The sequence below is a fragment of the Anarhichas minor genome, unplaced genomic scaffold (genome assembly GCF_050575085.1).
Source record: "Anarhichas minor isolate MPS153535 unplaced genomic scaffold, ASM5057508v1 ptg000073l, whole genome shotgun sequence".
In the NCBI taxonomy this organism is placed as follows: Eukaryota; Metazoa; Chordata; class Actinopteri; order Perciformes; family Anarhichadidae; genus Anarhichas; species Anarhichas minor.
The window spans coordinates 8,391,119-8,410,377 of NW_027466519.1; the positions used below are offsets into that span (position 1 = coordinate 8,391,119).

The following is a 19,259-nucleotide window of genomic DNA, read 5'->3' on the forward strand; positions in this document are numbered from 1 at the left end:
AGATGGAAACTCTGAGTATGACTCCACTCTGTGAGCACTATGAGCTCTACCTCTATTTCATAGGTCCATTGTTTTCATTCAAATTACAATAATAATAATACCAATATATTCACCAAAAAATAGAAAAAAAATTAAAAAAATAAAATAAAAAAAAATCAGAAAATGTTTCTGTAACCTGGTATCTTTTCTCACCAGAAGAACGGCACACAAGGACATGACCAAATGTTTAAGAGTTATACAACTAGTTCTAATTAAAAAATAGCCTCCTGTGATACTTTATATTTTTTCCACTATTTCCTCCTGTAAGCTTTTAAAAAAGGAAAGAATAAATATGTGAGCTGAAGATTTACATCTTTAGTATGAGTGGGCAGGGTAGTATCAAGAGAAGCACACTGTTGGCGTGGGCCTTTTTATGAGAGCTGTATGCGATTATAAAAATGTGAAATAAATAAATCATTTTAACTTTTATTTTAAATGCTATCTTTTTTTAAATATGTGCAGCCTAATGAGACCATGTGTGTGGTACTGGGTTGTAAAATGAACATTTCATTGATTTGATTTGAGATCATTTGAGACAGTTTAAGGACATACACGGCCCAAACTCAATAAGGTTTATGGCCTCTTACACAATAACCTGGAAACACAAATTCAAAACGTTTCTCCTTGGCAACGTTTTGTTTAAACAATTGTGAAAAACGTGCCATTAGAAGCATGTGCTTATGAACAGCAACAAACAAGAGGACACTGAGCCAACACGGCTGTTAGTTTTTGGCACTCGCTGCACTCAAGGCTTGAACAAAGCATCCTGGGGAGAGCGTAGACGGCTACGGGCAGAGCCCTTTACTCAGCAATACCCTCCAGAGCAACAGAGGCTGGATCCATCTGAGATGGAGCCGTTTTCATACCTGGAGTAGGTACTGTGCACCCTGCCTCATGTCCTCGGCGAACACCGGAGAGTAGAAGGCCTTGGTCTCGTTCTTCAGTAGCCAGCGCTGGTACCGGGCCTGGTCTGTGGCCAGTTCTTTGAAGTTTGGTCTTCTGTAGCCCTGTGGACACACACACAGCAAATATAACCAACCCCAAAGCCCTACAGCTCCACATTAACGAGGTCATCCATCACAGAATGCTTCGTTACATCAGATCACAGACGGGAGAATTCAACCCGTAGAACAAAGTGCCGCCCTGAATCTCCTCGTCAGGGACTTTGTTTATTTCCAAAGGAAAGCTGCTCTTCAGCCAGGAAACTGGATGTAATGCCATTAGCTGACGAGGTTTACATCATTTAACTTGGAAGCAATAGAAGCAGGCGGGGGGGGGGGGGGGGGGGGGGTGCACTTGTGGAGGACGGCGTGTTCCACGGAGCCAGGGAGCCGCTGGACTGCACAGAGCCTGCATTCATCCACTCAAAATGGCCCTTCTATTGTGAAGCAGTTCTGCCTGGCAGGGGATTTGTTAAAAGGCTTTGTACAGCGAGGTTACGGGAGTGGAACAAACACCACCACTGATGAGCTCATTTATGTGCTCTAAGGTGACTCGGAGAGAGTTATTGCAAAGACGGGTAAGAAATCACACAACCGTGATGATGATGACGATGATGATGTTTCAAAGGGAAGAATTCATAAATAATGAATTTACATAGAGCAAGAAAATATTGATCAGTAGATGAATGTTCCTAAGTTTAAAGCAGATATACTCCCAAACGGACCTGGACGGTAGAGTCATTATATCTCAAAATATGAACTTATATTCATTAGGGGTGGGAATCACCAGAGATCCCGCGATACGATATTATCACGATACGATATTATCACGATACTGCGATATTATCACGATACTGCGATATTCTGAGTATTGCGATAACATAGGCCTATATTGCAATTTATTACTTTTTTCAACTTCAAATTATGTCCCCAAAGGAAAACTGTGTCAACATGTTTTATCTAATAAGATAAAGTTTTCATCAAGTTTTTTCTGTTCATCTCACTTCAATCATTTTTATTGCAGCAAAATAGGATTGTCAAGCAGACAGACTGACCAACAATGTCATAAATGTTGCATGAACCTGACAAACTGAACTGTTTGTATTACTACATGGTCCAACTTAACTAAATGCAAACGTGTGGACTCAGTATATGAACTATAACTTGTATAAGTAGGATATAAGAGTTATACAACTCAGTATAACTTGCAATGCGTGGACGTCAAGGGCAGAGAGACAGTTATGCGCTGCACTCTGCCCATGAGCCTGGCTACTGTTGGCAGATTTAACCCCGCTGTGAGGCCAGATGTCTCTATCTTTGTTTTGACCAACTTCCTACCAATCACGCTGACCCGGGACCTTTGCTGACCTCACTAGAAAATAACTCAGCACCATCTAGTGGACTGAAAAAGTAATTGATTTGATTTAAAAAAAAAAAAAACATCTTTAAAAAAAAAAAAATAGTTTATATAATAAAAGATCGATACTTAGCGTCCGTGTATCGATACAATATCGCCACGCAAAATATCGCGATACTATGCTGTATCGATTTTTTCCCCCACCCCTAATATTCATGTATATATGCTTCATAATGTCAGCTGATTGGTAAGAAGAAATGCCAGTCAGGAAATGTCAAAGATATGTTCTCCATCACAGTTTAGAAAGCCTTGTGTAGTTAAAGTGTAAAACATCCGGCTCACTAGATTCTCTATCCTGGTCAGCTCAAATATTCATTATGCTATCTGTTCACATTCAAAATTAATATCAGCCAATATATTGTTGGTGGATATATTTTTTAAATTCTGCAATATTGTATTGTATACAATATAATGAAAACTTTCCTGAAAGCATGTAGTGCTTTGGCTCAGACAGAGCAGCAGTGTGGGCTGCATTGTACATGCGCTGGTTGTCATGTTACTGAATTCATATTTAATGTGATGCTGGTAAAGGATCTGTACATGTGCTGCTGAAATACAATCCAATGAAATAGACATACTTTCAACTTAAACATGTCATAAGACTTTCACTATATTTCACTAAAACAAGTTCAATATTATAATATATAGGTATATACAGTGGGTACGGAAAGTATTCAGAACCCTTTAAATTTTTCACTCTTTGTTTCATTGCAGCCATTTGCTAAAATCAAAAAAGTTCATTTTATTTCTCATTAATGTACACTCAACACCCCATCTTGACAGAAAAAAACAGAAATGTAGAAATTTTTGTAAATTTATTAAAAAAGGAAAACTGAAATATCACATGCTCATAAGTATTCAGACCCTTTGCTCAGTATTGAGTAGAAGCACCCTTTTGAGCTAGTACAGCCATGAGTCTTCTTGGGAATGATGCAACAAGTTTTTCACACCTGGATTTGGGGATCCTCTGCCATTCTTCCTTGCAGATCCTCTCCAGTTCCGTCAGGTTGGATGGTGAACGTTGGTGGACAGCCATTTTCAGGTCTCTCCAGAGATGCTCAATTGGGTTTAGGTCAGGGCTCTGGCTGGGCCAGTCAAGAATGGTCACAGAGTTGTTCCGAAGCCACTCCTTTGTTATTTTAGCTGTGTGCTTAAGGTCATTGTCTTGTTGGAAGGTGAACCGTCGGCCCAGTCTGAGGTCCAGAGCACTCTGGAAGAGATTTTCTTCCAGGATATCTCTGTACTTGGCCGCATTCATCTTTCCTTCAATTGCAACCAGTCGTCCTGTCCCTGCAGCTGAAAAACACCCCCATAGCATGATGCTGCCACCACCATGTTTCACTGTTGGGATTGTATTGGGCAGGTGATGAGCAGTGCCTGGTTCTCTCCACACATACCGCTTAGAATTAACGCCAAAAAGTTCAATCTTGGTCTCATCAGACCAGAGAATCTTATTTCTCATAGTCTGGGAGTCCTTCATGTGTTTTTTGGCAAACTTTATGCGGGCTTTCATATGTCTTGCACTGAGGAGAGGCTTCCGTCGGGCCACTCTGCCATAAAGCCCCGACTGGTGGAGGGCTGCAGTGATAGTTGACTTTGTGGAACTTTCTCCCATCTCCATACTGCATCTCTGGAGCTCAGCCACAGTGATCTTTGGGTTCTTCTTTACCTCTCTCACCAAGGCTCTTCTTCCACGATTGCTCAGTTTGGCTGGACGGCCAGGTCTAGGAAGAGTTCTGGTCGTCCCAAACTTCTTCCATTTAAGGATTATGGAGGCCACTGTGCTCTTAGGAACCTTGAGTGCTGCAGAAATTCTTTTGTAACCTTGGCCAGATCTGTGCCTTGCCACAATTCTGTCTCTGAGCTCCTTGGGCAGTTCCTTCGACCTCATGATTCTCATTTGCTCTGACATGCACTGTGAGCTGTAAGGTCTTATATAGACAGGTGTGTGCCTTTCCTAATCAAGTCCAATCAGTTTAATTAAACACAGCTGGACTCCAATGAAGGAGTAGAACCATCTCAAGGAGGATCAGAAGAAATGGACAGCATGTGAGTTAAATATGAGTGTCACAGCAAAGGGTCTGAATACTTATGACCATGTGATATTTCAGTTTTTCTTTTTTAATAAATTAGCAAAAATTTCTACATTTCTGTTTTTTTCTGTCAAGATGGGGTGCTGAGTGTACATTAATGAGAAATAAAATGAACTTTTTTGATTTTAGCAAATGGCTGCAATGAAACAAAGAGTGAAAAATTTAAAGGGGTCTGAATACTTTTCCGTACCCACTGTATATAATATTTCTAAAAACCGAAGAAGAAGAAGAAGAAGAAGACGAAGAAGTAGTAGTGTCTACTCACCGTTCGAATATGACCACAGATCATCAGGCCTACGTTCTTGGTGAAGGAGTGGACCAGATCCAGAAGAGCTGGACGAGAGTTGGGGTAACCAGTCATCACCAAACACTGGGGTCTACAGGCAGACACAGCCAAGGGACAACATGAACCCCTTTTCTACCATTATTTATATACGAGTTAGTGAGTGTGTATATATTATATAACTCTTTCATAGTTTGGCTTTTACAGCATTCCTAGCTGTTAAATCGGCAGACCCTTTTCCTTCTGACCTTCACAGTGACCTCTAGCCATCTGAGCACAGGACAAAAAAAAGAAAAAAGAAAAAACAGGAGCGGAGTAGCGCACATCAAAGCAAATATGTTAAGCACCAAGGGATTTAATGGAGGCGGTGAGAAGAGACAAGAGGGAGCTCAGAGGAACCCACTGAAGACGCCATCAGATGCCTTTTAATCTCCTGCTGGGTTTGCTGCCATGGGAACAGCCCAAAGGCACATTAGCACTGATACGTCCTCAAACACACCACATGTGCAAGCATTCAGAGAGAGAACACATGTAGCATGGTGGACATAGACTAGTAATAATACCTGCTTTAGCTCGATTTCAAATTTATGGATCATCAACAGAATTGATACAAATCAATGCTATTAAATGAGAGATAATCTGTGTATCAATAATTGTTGCAATACCATTTTTTCCAATATAGTTTCTAATTCCATCATCGATTTTGGACACAGCGATCGTTTTTTTACAGAGCTGATGATGGGAGTAGCCTACGAGGGAGGAGTGTACAAAACCATGACTATTTATTGAATAAGCAGAAAATATGCTATATCGGGAGATATATCGTCATCAAGATATGAAATTATACCACACGGTCTGATAAGATACTGCCTGGTCCAGCTTTAATGATAGTAACTACAGGTGTGTTTAGTTAGTCGTTTAGTAGGGGCGCTTCTTTGTGTTTAGTACCTGAAGTTCTTGATGTGGTCCTCCACTCCGCTGAGGTGCAGAGTGTGGGTCAGGGCCTGGTGGTAGGTCAGAGCCTGGGTCGACGAGCCCCAGTTCACATCTGGTGGGGAGGACGCATGCAGGCAGAAACAAACAGTGCAGTTGGGAAGTGTGTTTACGGGTCGTCCTGCTGGACCAAAGGCCGGCTGACCCATGTGGTGTTACAGGCAATGAGAAGGCCTTGTATGTGTGTGTAGCTGCATGTCAAACTGAGTGTGCACACAGGTTTGTGCTCGGAGCTGCAAGGCCAGCTTTGTGTTCGAGGAAGTGCACAGATGTGTGTTGGGGGGGTGGAAGAACTTGACAGCTCAGTGTTGTGTAGCAGTGTGATTTATTAATTCAAACTTTGCTTACAAGTTTGTAAAGTGAACAGTACTACATTTTTGGAAATGCAACAACAGATGGTCCAGGTCATGTTCAGTATGTTATGTATCCATTAACAAAACATTGGGATTTCATGGCAATTTGGCATGAGAGCGAACCTTTACACGTAATCTACAGTGACAGCACACAGATTGTTGGACTGAGGTAAAACAATAAATAACACCCCTTCAGCATAATATGTTGATGTTGTGGTTCATCTACACTACACTATCGGACATTTGCTTTACATTTTTGACATTTTTGTTCTGAAAAGTAAAAGCTAAACTAGACTAACTACTTCCTGGATTTAGCATCGTTTGGTACAAAGCTAGCTAGCCCTAGCTTACTTAGATGAATTATTGTGTGTATAAACCACATATAGACATTTAGCTTATTATCAAAATATTTCATTAGCATCTTCAGCCTTCTTTGCTAACATTTTGGTTTATTTACAGGGGCTAACGTTTGCTATCAATGTTTTGTTCTAAAAAGGAATATGCTAGTTTACTAGTGCTCCTCCGCTATGCTGACTGACTCTACTTATGAGCACAGAGCTGCTGGGCTAATTTATAAATGGTTATTTACCTAAAAATAGCTTTAACCATAAAGATCGTTTTATAACCAGTATAAACTATCTGCATATTCTTCTTCATGAAGTCATAATAGTCGCACAGCTCGTTGGACAGTATGTTTTTCACTTTAGGTTAAGCTAGGCTAGGCTAGCAGTTTAACTCTCACCTTTTAAAATGAGTGCAGGTTACTGAAGCCAAATAACTCAAACAGGATTTTTTTAAGTGGGATATGAATTTAATCATTTTTTGTCAACTATCATAGATTGTCATATTAACGTCACTATTGTATGCCGTTTTCGTAATTATAGCATTTAAAAAAAATCATTCTGTATAAATGTTCGTTTGCACCAATGTGGGAAAAACTGCTCAAACTCACCTGGCTTCTTGTAGCTGACATAGATAAAAAGAGCCAGAACGATGACGTTGGTCATGAGAGCGGCCCACCAGTTGATGACGAACATCACCACACAGCACAGTATCGCTCCAGCCAGCGACACCCACATGTTGTAGTATTTGAAGCTGGGACGCCATCCTACAGCACCCATGAAAACAAGTCACCACATTGCAACAAAAGGGGATCGATATTCAAAAACATCAAAAAGACTCAAACCACTTGTCACATATCTGTATCACAATGTAATGTAAATTAATATTTATAGTAAACTGAGGAAATGCACTTCATGTTAAAGTTGGGTCAAAGTCAGATGTGTTAAAGACTCCTTAAACTTGGCCAAATTAAGTCAGACCTGCAATTCAAAAGACTAAAATCCTCCTCCATGAACATGTTACAATAATTGTCATCATTAACATGGTCTTAAAATAGCAAATGTGGCTGTTAAAGAGGATGGACAACGTTAAAGTTGAAGTTGGATATGTGCTTGGGTTAAAGAATGGGAGTTAGCAGCCTGTTAGACTGGAGACCAGAAGGTTATACCAGCTATTAGAGACCATGTTTGTTTACTGGGTACCACAGAAACTAGACTAGTAGGATTTTAATGATGGGATACAGTCAGACTGTGTGTGGTTACACAATGACAGCGTCTAAAACAAACCACAGGACATAAACGGTACATTGACATGCTGGTCCTCGCAGCCCCATTCAGGGGTTTTATGTGTCCCCGAGAGTGGGGAGAGATTGGCCCTGAAGAGGCCAGAACACCAAATGAGGGACATAATAGTTTGTAGTTGCAGAGGCAGTAACATACATCACAGTTTGTGTGTATTACTGCTTGCCTCAAATTCAGTCATGTACCATTTAAGTCCATGTAATTATATGACCTGCTTGGAGGAATGAGAAGCAGACTGAGAATCTGTACCTGGAGTTCTGCTAGAGCTTTGGTATTGAAGGGGGAAAAAGCACAGAACTCAATATAAAGAAGATCAGCTGTTGTATATGCATTTCAGTCAGCTACAGTCTAAAAAGCCAGCTCACCCAAACTCCAAAAATATGTAAATATTGTCTCACCTACCTACAGTGGTATCCAACCATGCTGACAGTTTGGGTTACAGGTTTTGAGATTTCAGCTTTCACTGATTCAATGGAGGTTAATGGAATCCCAATCTCTCTCCAGAAACATTTGACCTCATGCAAGAACATTTCGGTGTTCTTATCTGAACTTCCTCCTACTTTTTTTCCTATGGTGGCCTTGTACGAGTGTTTCCACGTCAGATTCAGTAAACGCTCCTAACTTCAGATAACTGTGTAAATGAGCAGCGTAAACATGATGAAGGCCAGCTGTGCATATGTGAGCGCACGTTCATGAGTAGGACATTAGCATAATAAACGCCCCAATAACACCATATAAGGAGTGTCATATATTGAAGCCCTGCTGTTGGATAAGGATAGTTGTAACCTGCTAACTTGCACACCTTTTGTTTCACCGGCTACTTGATCCAAATACTGCAGGTCCCGATTCATTACTATTATGTTAATAATCTTATTAAGTATGTATATGATATACATGAAACTGGGAGATTCTGGCTTTGCTGGTCTTGTTGGGACTGCAAAGACACACAGTCACAGAGTGCCATTACAAAACCTGGACAAATATAAACCAAAGCTATCTGCAACAAAGAATACCACTGGAAGTACCCAAGAAGACATTTCCCTAATTTTGGTGAACTCGCCCTTTAAATGGTAACTTAGTTTTTTTCAACCAGGACCCCATTTCCCACCTTTCTGCGTCTATGTGACCAATAGGGACAACATTTTCTGGAATTGGTCCAGTATTGAGACGTCTCCTTGAGCCAGACTGGGACACAATGACTGACCGACCGGATCAAGCGAAGAAAAATACATAATTTCTCTGGAGGGTTATTTCCATAATGTTGGTCAGACACTTGGTCACAATCCAAACCTGTCAGCGGCAAAAACAAGCACCTTTAGTGGACGTCACAGGGTCCAGGTCGAAAAATACCAAAGTTACCCTTTAAGAACAAATAATAGCAAATACATGGTGTAGCTGTACAACATCACCTTCGTAAAAAGCTACCGACACGTTCAGATATTTCTATGCAGTGCTACGTGAGCAGAGATCAGTCCCTCCCCTACCCGGTTTGTCCAGTAAAGAGACAAGTGATGCTACTTGTATGTCCCAGAAGCATTACAGCTCCTGGCAAACTGTTCTGATGCATTCGTCATCAAACAGCACGGCCAGACAAACAGTGAAATGATGCACTCTACATTTAAAAGGCTCACCACTCATAATCATTACCCACCGCATCACATTAAAGGACTCCTCTGATGTGTCAGAGTGTCAGTAACCCACACTGCTGTAGGAACACATTTCAATGAACAAAACAGCGACTGGAGGAGAGGTTGGGAAACATCTACTTGACAAACTTTTCATAAGAGATATGACCAACAGTTGATCATAGCACTGAGATTTCACATCATGTTCAAAAAATATTCCGCTAGACTGCATTATCTAGCCACAATTACAGTAATGAGGATGTAGGGATTACTCGCTTCAGAACTTGAATTGACAGAAAATGTATAACTATTCATTGGAAAGCTACTTTCTCAAACTTATTCATTAGTCCTTCCTCAAATGACTGTATTTGACCCTTAACAAGGCTTTTGTACCATCAAGAATTACCATTTATTTTGGAAACATTTAAAAACTATCAAATAAAAAAAGGTTGATAAAAGCTTGGTTTATGGAACAAGCAAGTAAGTAGACAAGATAGCATAACTCTCTGTCTTTTGATTCCCAAAAGTGCAATGTCCCGCTCCCCCCTGCACGATAAACCACTAGATTGTGAAACAAAAGCACTTGATTTCAATGGAAGAACACAATCACTGGACCGGCTCGCTGAGTGAATCCATGTCAATCTTTAGCACTTAACTTTGCTATTCGTCAACAGGCCAAATGTGTCAAAGTTCACTTAACAAAGCGTCTTCACATTGCTGACCTCTGAGGTAACTAAAGGCCAGAAAGTCGAAACCCGGAGACGCTATCACAGCCTAGTAGCAGGTACGTCTGTTGAGTAAAATGTCTTAACTAATGATCCAGTTAAGCGTCAAGCCGAGTCTGCTGCCGTTTCTTGAATTTGTCTGACGATCCGTCTCCGTGTAAATGACCACATGATAGAAACGCTGTCTACACGCCTGCTGTGAATTCTCTGGACAATGAGCAGCTCATTCACACATGGGCTCAATTGGATAGAACACAGACTTTGTACGGGGAAGCTGGCAGGGTAAAGTCTGTTTAAACACAGCTCTCTGGCTGGTGTCTACATAAGTTCAGGGTTGCAGTGCAAGTGTGCTTAAAATAATAGGAAGTGTCTTGTGAGTTGTAGCTCTAAGCTTTTCGAGCAGTTAGACGCGGCCTGTAGCTGTAGAGAGCCTCAAAGTAATTCCTTCTGAAACCCCAAACCCCAGTAAACACCATATGACCCGTCACTCTGTCATAGTGGCTGATGAGCCACAATCAAACAAGGGACGTCTCTTATAATAGGATTCTCTGTAGCCTTAACTTCTGGATCTAGATTTGAATTCATATTTTTATCTTACCTGGTGAGTTAGCCAGTGAGGCGTGGAACACAGAGAAGTTGATCAAGGCATAGGACGCCAAGAAGAAGTTGGAGATTATGGGGGCAATTATGTTCAACTGAGCTGCAAGAAACAAAACGTAAAAACAGTCAACTTAGAGTGGGCCAGACCTCAAATGTCATGTCCTCTAGTCCTGTCAGCAAGAACAAGTGGAAAATGACAGTTTACCCTGCTGGCATCAACAACACAGGGTAACGAGTCACTCCATTCGTTAGACCATCAAACACTTGTCAGATTTGGTAGATATTCATTATCCCCAGAGGATGAGTCCTGAGGACCATGACTTTTGCTCTAGTAAGTTTTCAGGAAAGAATGTCATTTGGTACTAATTATTGGTCCATGCAATGCAAAGTGAAATTTAATTCATTAATCATTTATTATTGGAAATTTTACATTTAATTTATGTAAAAATTGATTGAGCGGTGTGCAGCCGTACCGATGAGGATGAAGGCCAGAGCAATGCCGAAGGTCAGGATGTAGCCTCGGAGGGGCTCGTTGTTCTTGCCGTAGCCTTTGGCGAACATGCCCAGGCCGGGGTAGATGTTGTCCTTACATAAAGCCTGTGGGAAATTAGGGGTGTCACGATATTACGTGTTGCAAGACTTTATCGAGTTTTAAAAGCAATATCGATTTTTAATGAATAGTTGACATGCAAAGATTGGTGGCTCAGATTGCACAAAAAAGTAGTGCTGTGATGTTGAATGTTACAGGGACTGTAACACACAGCTCTAGTGGAAATGGAACATCATGTAACATGATAGTTGAAGTTGATCAAAAACTACAAATGTAACTACAGTTCAAATCCATAAGTAAACTGCTCACTGGATATTGGTGTAATTCATTAAGATACCTTTTGGTTGGTTCTTACCTGAAAAACTTTAGGTGCACTGACTAAAGAGGCCAGCGCTGAGGACAGAGTGGCAGAGAAGATTCCAGCGGTGATGACTGGCCCGAAACCAGACACCATGCTCATCACCTGAACCAAAGATTAAAGGAAAATTTAATGGTCTGACTTTTGCACCCAACAACCAACACTTTTTGATATTTTTCGACCTCAGTCTCTGAAAGAATTCAAGAATCATTTATTGTCATTATGCAACACAGGGTTGCACAACAGCATGCAGTTGTAGCCCATTTGCAGTAGTGCATTTCTATAGCAAATGTTCCTTAAGGTTCCTAATAACCTTCAAACCTCATCTTGTGATGGAACTGCTTCGTACCTGGAAGTCGTTCTGCAGTCCGTAGCTGCATCCGTCTTTTTCGGTCTTGCACGAGGAGAAATCATAGCCGAATCTGCAGGCGGCGTCGGTGCAGTTCGTCAGGAACTGAGCACTGACTGTGTCGTTTGCGTTCCCGGTGGCGTCTCTCACAATGCAGGAGCCTGGTGTGAAACGAGCACACTCGTGAAAACTTTGTCAAGAAATGTGATTCCGTTCTACAGAGCTACGCAGAATGTCACATAGAGCACTGCACCTGTGGAAACAGCGACACCCAGGTAGACTATTCCTGTGATCAATATGGCCAGCAGGGTTCCTCTGGGGATGGCCAGCTGTGGGTCCTGCAACAACCAACCACAACTCAGACTCAAGATAACAAGCAATCCATCCATCACAAACCTTTTCATTCTTATCAATGAAGGGCTTTTAAGAGATGTCATCGATCCTCTGACTGCCACACTGAAGGTCACCAGCTCAATCACGTTACCCCATGAAAGCACCACTCACATTCGCCCGTGCAGCAGAATCTACACAGACGACGAGTTTGCTTTGTTTGAAAGCTTTAGTCGAATCTATGACATCAGGATAAAGCCCCTTTAGGATTCTGTTCATGATTAAAGTCGACTTACAGCGAGGTCTCCTGAAATGTTGGCTCCAGCCAGAATACCAGTGGCAGCAGGGAAGAAGATGGCGAAGACGGAGAAGAACGTCTCTCCTCCTCGGAAGTCAGGGCCCATGTTTTCCCACATGATTGTACCTGACGGGGGAATAAGAGTTTTAAACACCAAGACGGCAGCTGACGAAGTCCTAAAGCTAACAGCGCTCAGGGTTATGAGTAGGGCTGGCCCCTCTCAGTCTATTAATCGGTCGTTTTGGTCTTAGTCGACTAAGATCTCTTCAGCGGATTTATACGTAATTTATACTTGACGAAGTGAAGCCAGCGAGTATCAGAAATTGACGTCTTTGCAAGAGGTCACAGCGCTTGGTCATGCACTTCTGAATTTTTGTAACTCGGTGCGCACGATCACGTGACTGTCACAAATAGTTTGGTGATAAAAGTATACATGTATAGGGATTTTACAAAGAAGGTCAATTCGCTTTTAGATGCTTTAGAAACTAGGTCTAAAAATCTACTTCTGAGTAAATACTTTGCAGCCAAATCAAATTGTTTAGAGGTCGGTTTATGGCTAGAGTACAAACGCCTCAGTACATGCTCGGAGCTCGCACGCCGTCTGCGGAAGCTCACGCTACGGCGCCAAGCGCGAGTATTAAAGCTTTAGTTGTTTTTTTTAATGATGAATGAGTTATTTACAAGAAACACATGAACACATCTGTGGTACACAAAAGATTTAAAGTGGCATTTTTGTGTTTCTTTGTGGTAAGTGATTAGGCCACAAAATGCACACAGTGTGAGTCGACTACGAATATCTTTGGTGGAGGACAGCCCTAGATATGAGGTGGTACAGATGTTTATTCTGCCTTAAAAGAAGATGACTTAAGAAGTCAGCGTGTGGTCGTACCGTCATAGCCGAAGAAGCCCATAGATTCCTTTGACTTGAGAGGAATGAAAGTTCCGATGAAGTAGTTGAATATGGCTGCGATGAGGACAATGAGCAAGAATATTTGGGCCTACAGGGAAGAAAATCGACCAATTCATTAGTCACAACAGATATTTTAAACCAATGTATGAATCATTCATTGTGTGTGTGTGTCCTGAGTCTAATGGGTTTTTTAAAGCCTGTTCTGGGAATTTTCATCAGAAACTTAGACTTGAGCACTTCTAGCTTCTAGGCAGTTTGTGTTGTGTTGCTGTGTATCAGAGACGGGATGCCCTGCTCGTACCTTGGCCTCCCATTCCATTCCTGCCAAGGAGATGCCCAGGAGAAGGATAACCGTGATGGTACCGATGATGCGGACATCGTTGACTTCATCTGTCATAAGGGCATCTACACCCTGAGAGACAACACAAAGAGTTGTTATATAGTTACATAAATTGAGTCCATCCTCTCCATATCCGTCTGGTACGCTGCAGCCACAGCCAAGGACAAGGGCAGACTGCAGCGTATCATTCGCTCTGCTGAGAAGGTGATTGGCTGCAATCTGCCGTCCCTCCACGACTTGTTTGCCTCCTGGACCCTGAAGCGGGCAACAAATATTGAAGCCGACCCCTCTCACCATGACCACAAACTCTGTGAGTCCCTTCCCTCTGTCAGGAGGCTGCGGTCCATCAGGACTAAGACCTCACGCCACAAAAACAGTTGCTTAAAAACAGTTCTTTAATAAGTAGTTTCTGATTCTAGGACTCAATAAAATAGTTTAGAAAAAAGTCAATGATGGGACATTTTGACACAAGCCTCAAGCTTAAAATAGGAATATTTGTTTGAAGAGTTTAAACACCTTCAAGGAGCATTCACATTCAATTTGCCTATACATTGACAGCGAAACAGTAAGATGTCAACAACAAACTTGTATAAGAAAAGATCATGTTCCTTTCAGCTTACTCAGATTAGGTCTTTTTGAGTACGTCTTTCAATAGTCAGGTCACCATTTGAACAGACAGATTTTGCTTGCTCTTATCATTCCTGCTGATTGTCCACAACCTTCCTTTAGTCCAAAAACACCTTCCAACTCCTCAGTAAGCAGAAAAAAGCAGAAAAAAAAAAGCACAAAGAGACTTACGGCAAGAAGTTCCACAACAGTTTCGGCAAAGCCCACCACATACATGGCCACAGCCACTGCATTGGCAAAGGCAAAGATCAGACCAATAGAACCTCCAAACTCTGGGCCAAGACTCCTCGAAATCAAGTAATATGCTCCACCTGGAAACAGAAGGTAATGGACAAGACGTTAGTAAAAGTAAACTGTTGTGAAAAGCTGGAACAAAATTGAATTAAACAGATAATATAGATTTACTATTATTTTATTGGCTATATTAAATTGTATATTGACTGTAAAATGTATTGTTAATGCATGCAGTAAGATGTTATGTTATGTTTGTAGGAAGTATTGCACCAGGGAATAAGTGTCAGCGGCCTGTCCCCCAGTCGGCCCCCCCACATAGGCCTGTCACAATAACTACTTTTGTTGGATGATATATCGTCCCAGAAATAATTGCAATAAACAATATTATTGTCAGTTTAAGACCATTTTATGCCACTAACATAATGATAATATAGTAGCATGACAATGCAAGTTCATCCTTCCAAAGAGCAATGAACTTTTAATTCTTAAACACACAAGACATTGGAATCGGAATGTGGAAAGAATACAAGAATATCCTAAATAAATAACACATACACAAAATTAAACCACATAACCAAACTATAACTAAATAGGCTAAGGCTGCATTAACAAAAATGTGCCATGTAACAATAACCTCAAAATGATCGAGGCCATGTCCATATATCGTACAATAAGCCGGTAACGTAAGAATGATGGAGGTCATTATTTATCGTAGGACAAGTCAAGAACGTAAAAATGATCAAGGTCATGAATTTATATCACGTGATTATCATGACAGGCCTCCCCAAACCCCACCTCTGAGATCAGGGCCCAGAGAGTTACAAGACCAGAGTTAGAGCCCAATTCATCTACTTACACACCCTCCTCAGACTTATCTGTTGTCTGGGACAAAAAGGGCCCTCAGAGACTTCCATTAGCATAATTATCAATAGCCAGTTATGCACTATCCTCTCAGCGAGTGACGTGTTAAAGAACACCACAGCCACACAAAGCCCACAGTCGGGAGGTCTCCGAGGCAGCACATGCTCCATATCAAGGTTATTTTAGCTCGAGGATCACATATCACACTGCCAATCAACTGTTTGGGAGAGCGTGTCTGGCCGGGCATGCTACCCGCCCGCAACAAAGAGCTTTGAGTTACCAAGAGGCCTGGATGGAAAACTCAGAAGCAAAGCTGCACTGTGTTATAGATGCTTGTCTGTAGTACACTGATGTTCTATAATCAGTTTGATGTCCCCATGCACAAACGGAGCTCAATTAGGTCTGACCAGTCACCAAGGGGTAAGAAATCTCTGCTGAGAGGACCCCCATCATCATCAATCATGAAATAATGTAATGAGATTACTAATTATTATACCACAATTGGCAGGACCAAATCCAAACTATCCCTTTAAGCTGTATACATATTCGAACACACAGAAGAAGAAGAATAATACTGGGAGAGTCGCCGATCCTGCTTTTGATGTGGGTCGAAATCGAAAGCTCAGTTCAATCAATTTTTGATTTAGGATCGGAACTGTGACACCTCTACTCTGAACCCTCTTTTATCGGCTGCAGAATGTAAGCAGCAAACAAAAACTCACATCAAAATGAGGTCACTCAATGTGATGATAATGGCAGGAAAGATAGTTGAAATCAGGTGCTCACATGATATATGTGTGACCTAAAAGGAGCTGGCTTAATGCAGTATAAGTAACACAGCTCCCTTCTTCATTTCAATGTGACCACTGCAGCAAAACAAAAGCAGTAGCCAAGCAAACAAGTTGAACTAGGCTCAACTTTGGCTGCAAAGCAAAGTGACGTCATCCAGCAAGGCACCGACCGTGTTGGCCAGTGAAATGAGTGAAAGTTGCAAAATGCTGGTAGATTACTTTGTAATTCTACTATCCACCTCAATCGTCAAGATGGAGGACAAAATATTAATTACAATAACCCTCAAACACATGGATCTGTTAGTCAAATCACAATCCCAGGATTTGGATTCCCATTCCATGTTCTCACCAGCACCTGAGCACCAGGAGCGTTCTGTCCTCTGATCCCCAGTGACTTCATACATTTGAGAAACAGAACCAAACAATCCCGACTCCAGGTCCACATGCTCGCTTTTTCTTTAGTTTACAGCCACATCACGTGGCTGAAAGGTGCTCAGCTGGCATGGCGGTAAATCTGTTGCTATGTGAGCTTAGCAGCTGTTGTTATTATGTAATTTGTCTCCAGAGTCAACAATGAACGGTCAAGTACCACAGCATCTCTGTCACGTTGTTCTAACAGACGACGTAAGAAATCGGCTGTTCTTTTCTTATTTTTTGGTAAGTACATTTAGTTTGAAGGTCAGCATCCCAATTACTGTGTCTGTCAACGTGAATAACAGATGCACCTTGATAGCTAGCTAGGGTTAGCTGGTAACATTTTTGCTAAGCTAACGGTACCTGCCCCGCCAGGCTTTAATCTCCCTCAGCTCCTACACAGCTCCTCCCCCTTGTCCAAATATGGTCACTTCTGGCTTTAAAAAAAACAAACAAGATGGTGGCGGCCAAAGTGCTGAACTCGAGGCTTCCAAACGGCAGTCCACAAACCAATGGTTGACTACATCCACTTCTTATATGCAGTCTTTGGTTGTGTGCCTTCCTCAGAATCAAAAAGGTTTATGAAAGTTGAAACAGTCTCATTAGCATATGACTGGCCCTATCCCATGAGGCCTCACTGCAACCAATCAGTGTTGCGGGTCAAATATTTTGCAAAACGAGAAATAATCCGATTTAACAAATTAAAACATTTTGCGAGCCTATTTTGTGTGATTCAGTGAGTGAGAAATGTGCTGATATCCATTCACTGGAAACTCCTTTACTGAGACGAGAGGGAGAGTTTTAATCTAAATGCTACACTGTGATGGATGACTGATAGCTGCCCGTGCTAGTTGAAACCACACCTGGTTTCACAGCCAGCAGCAGAGAGAGGTCACTGGTATTTTCTACCTTAGTGATCATTCTACAGAAAGCGATGCGTACCTCCTCGTACAAATCCGTTGGTGGCGATGGCTGATGTGGAGAGGCCGGTGATGGTTGTCACTACGGTGGCCATGGCAACGATCAAACAAGACAGAACTGTAGAGAAAAAAAACCACAGTATGACCTTTATGAATCTCTTAAATGAAAAGAATGTGCAACACTGTTAACAGTTTTCTAGCCGGCCTTCCAAAAACCCTGAGAGCTCTGTGAAAAGTAACGGCCCGGCCACGAAGGAGAGCTACTGCAGTGAAGTTGGCCACATGTGTCACTTTGTGGTGATATTTCACATCAAAGCGGAGAATTAACAACAAGTGCTGGGAAGGGGGGGGGGGGTTCAGGAACAGTTGGGAGTTGTGTTGTGTGTGAAGCGAGAAAATAACTGACACGGAGTGTTGAACACAGGGTCAGAAGTGGCCACCCAGCGAGCAGCAGAATGTCAATAAATACGGGCTCGCTAACTTTTCTGCACGACAACATTTGAATTAGTCAGTTACGTGCAGTCTTTGTCCCATCACAGTAAAACACTGGCTGTGTATCAAACGAGCTCCTGACCCGCCGAATGATGATTCTCTGTAGTCTGGGTTGATATCAGTGAAAAGGGAAGTATCAAAATGAGTTGAAAAAGGAAAACTTCCCCCGGCTATATATATATATATATCTATCACCAGCGTTACCTTGAATTACAAAAGAAAACTTTGTTTTTCTCGTATGCCTCCAATGAGGAATAAAGAAAACTGAGAAAAGATTTCCTCAAGAACTCAAGGCAACACAGGGAGAGTAATGGATTGATTGGACCCAAATAACTTCTGTCCATGCACATAGTATAGCTATATAGATATTGTAATATCATATGTACAGCATTCTTTCATTTCAACACATGAAAATGTGTCTGCAGATTCAAACACTGCTTTTATTACAATGAACAACCTTCATGAATGTTTTAGTTAACTTAGGTTCAAGATTACATAACCGTTAATATGATATTGGCTGTTTGCGTAATTTTTGAAAATGATGCAAAGGCAGTAATAGGGGAAGTAACAAAATGTACAGTCCTTTGTCTCTGTTCTCACGCCTTCAGCCACAGGCAGATTGCGCGCGCGCACAAAACAAACTCACAATGGAGGGCTGGAGGATTCTAAACAGGTGAGAGAGTTGTCATGAGAGATCTCTGCTTACCAATTCCAGACTGACCCACGATCCAGGACATGCGGATGAAGAGCATCACACCCCAGATGTTCAGCATGCAGCGGACCTGCAGAGAGGAGGGGGGGGGGGGGGGGGGGGGTTACTGTGAGTGCATGAGGAGATGGCAACGGCTGAGTTTCTACTAATGAAGGTTCCCACCGTTATTTCATTTTGATAATAATAACTTTAAATGCTTCACTTCAACACATAGCACGATTTCAACATACATTGTGAGGGGAAGAGTGACAAAGTGTCTCCACACAACTAATTCACCACCGAGATGTCTCGTAAGGTCGTCGTGAAAAAAGCAAACAGAGGAGAGGAGGACTGCTGGAGAGTATAGATTTGTCTCAATGCA

General features: G+C 41.8%; 1 protein-coding gene across 1 annotated transcript in view; it reads right to left on the reverse strand.

Moving 5' to 3' along the window:
- The window catches only part of slc12a2 (solute carrier family 12 member 2), a 65,159-nt gene that overhangs the window by 22,400 nt on the left and 23,500 nt on the right, over positions 1-19,259 (reverse strand). The window contains exons 3-17 of the mRNA XM_076079815.1: positions 18,893-18,968; positions 17,717-17,812; positions 14,646-14,785; positions 13,809-13,919; positions 13,487-13,595; positions 12,596-12,723; positions 12,223-12,307; positions 11,970-12,130; positions 11,618-11,725; positions 11,186-11,309; positions 10,711-10,812; positions 7,072-7,227; positions 5,722-5,821; positions 4,756-4,867; positions 906-1,046 (exon numbers count right to left, since the gene is read on the reverse strand). Coding sequence (XP_075935930.1) covers positions 906-1,046; positions 4,756-4,867; positions 5,722-5,821; positions 7,072-7,227; positions 10,711-10,812; positions 11,186-11,309; positions 11,618-11,725; positions 11,970-12,130; positions 12,223-12,307; positions 12,596-12,723; positions 13,487-13,595; positions 13,809-13,919; positions 14,646-14,785; positions 17,717-17,812; positions 18,893-18,968 — 1,749 coding nt within the window. The remainder of the gene's footprint in view (positions 1-905; positions 1,047-4,755; positions 4,868-5,721; positions 5,822-7,071; positions 7,228-10,710; positions 10,813-11,185; positions 11,310-11,617; positions 11,726-11,969; positions 12,131-12,222; positions 12,308-12,595; positions 12,724-13,486; positions 13,596-13,808; positions 13,920-14,645; positions 14,786-17,716; positions 17,813-18,892; positions 18,969-19,259) is intronic.